Genomic DNA, 6,000 nt, shown 5'->3' with positions numbered 1-6,000 from the left:
CCCAGTCCACAGTGGGTTAAATGTTAACACTGACTCCAGAGAGCTAATATTCAAGGAGGGGCTGTGGAAGTGGATCCAATCATCAGGCTCCAAACCTCAAGATTTTGTGAAAAGTAACTATACTTGCCTGGTCATCACAGCACCTACAGTTTCCCTGGCTGATCGCTGTTTCCAGAAGAATTGTTTTGTCTTATGTGTTGAATGCTTCAGTCTATCACCAAATCAATAAAACTTCAATTTTTGTTGTCTTCAGGCACGGCTTTTGCTCTTATACTGAAGGATCTTTCATCCTGAAAGCTGGCAGCAACATAGGAAACAGAATCCAGAGCATCACTGAGCGAACGGCTGTAATAGAGGGCAAAAATAAGGTATGATTCCTGGGAGCAGATAACCTTTCTGTGTGACAGCATGTGTTGAAAAGGCGTTGTAAGATGTTATCAAGGTAACAGTGACGAAGCCAGTATTTGTATATTGTTCAGATTTGAAGAGCTGCATACATGCAGATAACTTCCTTACTTGGTATTTATCTGCTGAGATGTAGAGATGCACTTATTTCTGCCTGCAGTCATACTAAGGTAAGTGACATGCCAGGAGAGTGTATTAGTGGGATTCACCATATCTGCTTTCTTAGAGCTGCTCTGTAGTATCTTGGGGCACCTCAAGAGCACAGGGGCAGGGTTCCAGGCCATCTTTGCTTCATTTTGTGACATTGCACAATTTCCTGTTGTTTTTTCCTATGAGAATTAAACAATTTACTCTCATTAGAGAGTTTATTCACAGCTGTGGTCCTAGATTATTAGATGACCAGGTCTTCTCTTGCAATAAAAAATTTAAAGGGCCAAATGAATCTGAATTACAGGAGCAAAGTTTAAGAGACATCTCAGTCATAGACAGTATGGTGGGATTCATCCCAGCTGCATTAACTGTCTAAATGTTGTGTCTAGTCCAAGTCAAGCATCCCTTTATGGACCATGGGGAGATGCAGGCACTTCTGAAGGACGAGTAGGCCTGTCATCTGCTGGTGTATAATGTAGGAGAGAAAGCCAATGCGATTAACTTGCCAAGGGGCATGGAGGATTCTCCATCAGTTAAAACCTTCAGAACAACATATTTTCCTAAAGGATGCCCTAGATCAACTGCACTTCCCTGGCTTAGATGTGAGACTGATTTGGTGTGGTTGGGTAGCCTGCGCTATGGAGGAGCTCACGTGAAGATGCACAATGCTGTCACATACGCCACTGTCACGGCATCTGGAAATTTAAAGCCTACCTTATTCTAGGCCTGAGGTTTCTAAGGACACTGAAACGCTTTTTGTAATTCTAAGGGCACCGGGGATATAGGTCTCCTTTCCTTGATGGCTACCTTCAGTCTTCTGCATGTGAAAATGGATATAAACTGTAATTACTCTCATGTTAGGGCCATTTCACAGACCGCAGAACAAATAGAGCTTTGCGTGCAGCCAAGAATCAGGCCTAGGAGTGCATTTTCTCCTGCTGTTGTATTATTTAGAAAGTACCACACAACATTTAGACAGTTAATGCAGCTGGGATGAATACCAGGTATTCCTGGCGCTGTTTCAGCACATGGGAATGGGCTGGATCCCAGTGAGGCATTTGCTCTATTTAGCTGGCCGCCTCTACGTGCTTAAAGATCAAGGCAAAGATGGGAGCAAACAGCTTCCTGGGGGAGACTATCATAGGAAAGCACATGAAAAATGAGACACAAGGAGGGATTTGAAGGAGGAAAGGGAAATCATTTCAGGCACAGGAACACACAGTCTATTCCAAAGGGGGAAAGATGAACAAAAGATGATGAGAACCAGTTATTTTCCAGAAGGAATCTAGCCATGCTATGGTTGAAGTCTTACCTGCTCACAGGGTGCAGAAGGAGCTGTTTAATGACCAGACCTCATTCTCCTTGTGTGCCATGCGTTTTGGAGACAACGAAAGAGGAGTGGCTGAAATGTCAAAGCAACTTCCAGTCAACAGCAAATAAATTCCTCCCTGGAGGAAGATACTAATAACGGGTCCTTGCAGCAGAACTGCAGGTTTTGTTTGAAGTCTTTGGCAAGCAGCCCTTTTTTAAAGATGTGCCCAGAAATGAACCAAGGCACGGTCTCTGCATATGTTACATGGAAAGTTTTGCAGTGAAACTTAGTGGTTTTCCTTGGTGTTGCTTGTCTTCACGCTGTTTAGTTCATCTAAGGAAGGTCTACCTTGCATTGCTTTATTCCTCCTTGTCCCTATGGGGAAGGGGAGGTTAGTGAAACAATCTCTTTGCTCCACTTTTTCACAGCTTTTCTAAAGTTTCTTCATTTCTGCTGCTTTTCCATAGCTTTTCAAGCACAGCTGGATTGCTATTGTAAGTAGAAAATACTCTCTAAGCCTGGGTTCCTGGCCAAGCTGTGAGTTGCATAATTTGTGCACGCACAGCTGCTCTAGAGCATCCAGGATTTTTTTTTTTTTTCCATGGGAGTCTATAGCTTTTCACTCTTTGCAGTCCAAGAGTCATTCTTGGTCTTCCAGAGCAAACTCAAAGGGACACAGTTCAGACAAAACCCTTCCTCATCTGCTGGGGTATTGTAACACTGTCAATAGCACTGAGCTCACTGAATGCAGCACGTCATCACAAGTGTCTGGCTCCGGGGGACTGCTACTGTGAGCAGTTCTGCTACTGCAAACAGCTATGAACAGCTCTCTGAGGCACTTCCACATCAGTGGAGTCCTGCTATCTAAACAGTGTCTACCCCACTTCCACACCCAAGCATAGCATGCATGGTAAAAACAATCTCAAAGTTCAATGCAAACAACAAAGATGTAGGAGACAAAGCAGTAGGAAATGGATGAAGAAACTCAAAAAGCTCCACATTTGGGTTAGCATGAAAGGAGAAATGTGGGTGACCACAGAATGAGAGTATTGTGATCAAGGGAAGAGATGAACAAGGAATGATCAAAAGGTTTCTTTTAGCAATCAAGGTAGCTGTTTTCACCTTGCCTAAAGACACTGTGCCAGTTCCACCCGTTTCCTGTATGTGCAACATCTGAGTCCCTCCAGTTTGGCTTTTTGCTGTGGTAGGTTGATTGGTTGTTTGTTTGTCTGTGGTTATCAAGGTAGCCACAAAGTATATTGCTAAAGTTAGAAAAACCTCAAACCTTGTGTCTGTACGGTTAAAGTAATGCAGGAAGCCTGTGCTACATTATTCTTCTGGTGACAGAGAAACCGTGACAACAGTGTTTCAGTAACATTTCCGTTGAAGTCTCTCTAAACGGACATTGAGAAACTCGAGTGGTATAATGGAAGAACTTTGTAACATAAGCCATAATACTTAATCATAAGGCAACTCTTGAAGTGATTTGATTCCCCCACCCAAAGTTTTCATTCTCATTTTGTTGGACGTTTCAGTGACTTCCTACAAAGTTGGGCTATTCTTAGACTTATCATGTAAACAGGTCACAGACGCTCTCCTGTCATTCAGCTGCTAAAAACCATCACTTCTCAGTGTTCCCAGCTAAAGCTAACTGCTATGTATAACTCAGGGCTAATGCTAATTATCATTATTCTTAGCATGATCAGTGTTCATTAAAATGTCAATCTGTGAATGATGTGCAATAATGAGGTACAAAGAGCTGGTGTATTCATTGGCATCAGTGCGCACATATTGGGTATATGTTCCCTCCTGTGTGTGCAGGCACACACTGGTTTACCAAGAGCTTTGAAAGAAGGAGTCAATACTCCTTGTACAGGGGTACAAGTGACAGGGAGCTGCAGGGGAGGTGGACAAAGATCCTGGGCTTGGAGAATGCACAGAAGAGCCTAAGAAGGCGAATTCAGATGAAAGAGAGTAGAAAGTGTTGGCCAAGAAGAAAGGATGATAAATCCAAGGGAAGGAGACAGTAGACAGGAAGACAGTTGAGTACAGGGAAAAGTTGGAGGGAGTTGGACAAAAACCCATTGTTTTGGGGAAATAACCTACTAGAGCCACATTCTTGAGAACTTGAAATGGAACAGAAGGTCCCTGACTGCCCCATCGCTCTGCTGCTAGCAAACGTTGGGGTCCCACTGACAATAACAGGTACCGTGAAAGCTGGGTCTGTGGCACAGTGCATGCCTCCGGGAACTGTGTATAAAGAATAGTAATGCATGAAGTTGTGGTTTATCATTCATATGTGTATGTGTATGTATATATATGTGTGTGCGTGTGTGTGTCTATATATGTATGTATGGCCTTGTTTTCCACTGCATAAATACCTTACTGACACAATTTTTTAGTGGTCCCATCCGTTGTGAGTGACAAAGCCACTTGACTTCAGGGAAAATGGAAAGTAATGACCCTGTAACAGGATTCTGCAAGGCCAAACCTAGGATTGCCCTTGTCCATCTCTGGTTTAGCTGGCAATGATGGGTCAACCTGACATGTGCTGACTGTGGGTAGTATTAAAAACTGTGACCGTCCAATATAAAGGTGGAGTGCTAGATAGTCAGAAGACTCAATCCTTCTTGGACATGACTGATAAGGTGTGACTATGCAAAATAGGATGGGCCCATCTCTCCTACATCTTCTATGCCAAGCCCTAAACCTCTAGCTCTCTTCCATGTCCCCTCATCACTGATGAGATGAGGAAGCATGTGCTGTGTCTGTTCTTAGTCCCCACACATGGCAGCTGTCTGGCCAGTACATCTGTGATGATTGGCCATCTGGAACCCAAAGCCGAAGAGAAAGCTCTTTAGCTACTACAGCAACACTCATTTTGATCTTTCTCCTCTACCCAACAGCTGGTTTTCATGAAATGCATGAGATCTTATGAGCTTTGAGTTGTCTGTCAATTTTGGTTGAAATTGGGCAAACGGTTCAAAAATTACTGGGGGTATAGGAGAGGAGAGGGTACTGGCAGACAGATGGACAGGCCGGCAGAGAGATGGACAGACAGACGGACAGACAGACAGTGCGATCTTCCTAGGAAGCCAGGCTAAAGATAGCAGTGGGAGCTTGCCTCTCTTTCAGCACGTTGTAACTTCTCTTGGGGCCTCCCTGAGCGCTACTAGAATCGCTGTCAACACTTTTAAACAGACTGCTGGGAGGTGCAGCTGAGCCCAGCCCTTGGTGAGATTAAAACCAGCAGAACTTGGCACCTGCCTCTGCCAAGGTGCAGATCCTTCCAGCTTCTGAAATCGATCCCCTCCCTCAGTGCGCGAGGGGGACAGGAATCGAGCGCTGCCTCACTCTACCTGTGGCCCTGGGAAGGAGGGCAGGGGGTGTCCGTGGTATAGCTGCCTGTAGCGTGATGTCCTCGCGAGTCAGCTGGGTGCATTGAGTCTCATGGCCGGTTCGAGCTGGACAACAATGATGCAGAGAGATATTGCAGCTCTGCTTGCTAACGGCAGTGAGCCTGTCTGACCCGGGGGGAAGGGGGTGCTCTCCTGCATGTGTTCGTGTCCTGCTGTTGAAGGTATTTTGCTGTTTCTTCTGTGGCGGTCCTGAAGGTGAAGCATGTTGTCCAGATGTTTTGCACTGATGTTCCTTGCCAACACGTGAGGCATGCAGGTCATATGTCTTTGGCATAAGCAAAACAATCCAATGGTGTGCTGCCAATATTTAAACATGAGTCTTCCTAAATAATATTCCTTTAGCCAAAGATAAAACCAAGGGGTGAGGAGAACATATTTTCATTTCTTTCCCATTTTTTTAACAAATACGTTTTCTTAAAAGCATAGCTAGAAGGGAATCAACAATATTTGGCAGACTTGCACTAACCTGCTCAATGCTGAAAGAACAGTATTTTGTTTTTTAAATGTAAGGGCTGTTTAGAGAAGTTAGCACAACAATCTCTGGATGGAGCATGTTTATGCCTGTGTCTGCAGAGACCTTCTAGAAGTCAGGAAAGAGTCAGGTTACCAACCATTTTCTGGAACCTCCTCTTGCTTCTCTGCCATCAGATGGAGCTGTGGGAATCCTCTATCTAAGCTACTTTGAGACAAGAGAAATTCAAGCAGACCCTCCAG

The 6,000-nt window shown here is 44.5% G+C and overlaps 1 protein-coding gene across 1 annotated transcript in view; it reads left to right on the top strand.

Moving 5' to 3' along the window:
• Window positions 1-253: 253 nt before the first annotated feature.
• Window positions 254-6,000, top strand: part of LOC104074793 (vascular endothelial growth factor receptor 1-like) — a gene marked incomplete at its 5' end in the record, with an annotated part of 56,558 nt that continues 50,811 nt past the window's right edge. The window contains 1 exon segment of the mRNA XM_009575057.1: window positions 254-368. Coding sequence (XP_009573352.1) covers window positions 254-368 — 115 coding nt within the window.

This window comes from Fulmarus glacialis, unplaced genomic scaffold (assembly GCF_000690835.1).
Source record: "Fulmarus glacialis isolate BGI_N327 unplaced genomic scaffold, ASM69083v1 scaffold2313, whole genome shotgun sequence".
Lineage (NCBI taxonomy): Eukaryota > Metazoa > Chordata > Aves > Procellariiformes > Procellariidae > Fulmarus > Fulmarus glacialis.
This window is presented reverse-complemented; position numbering and strand designations above follow the sequence as displayed.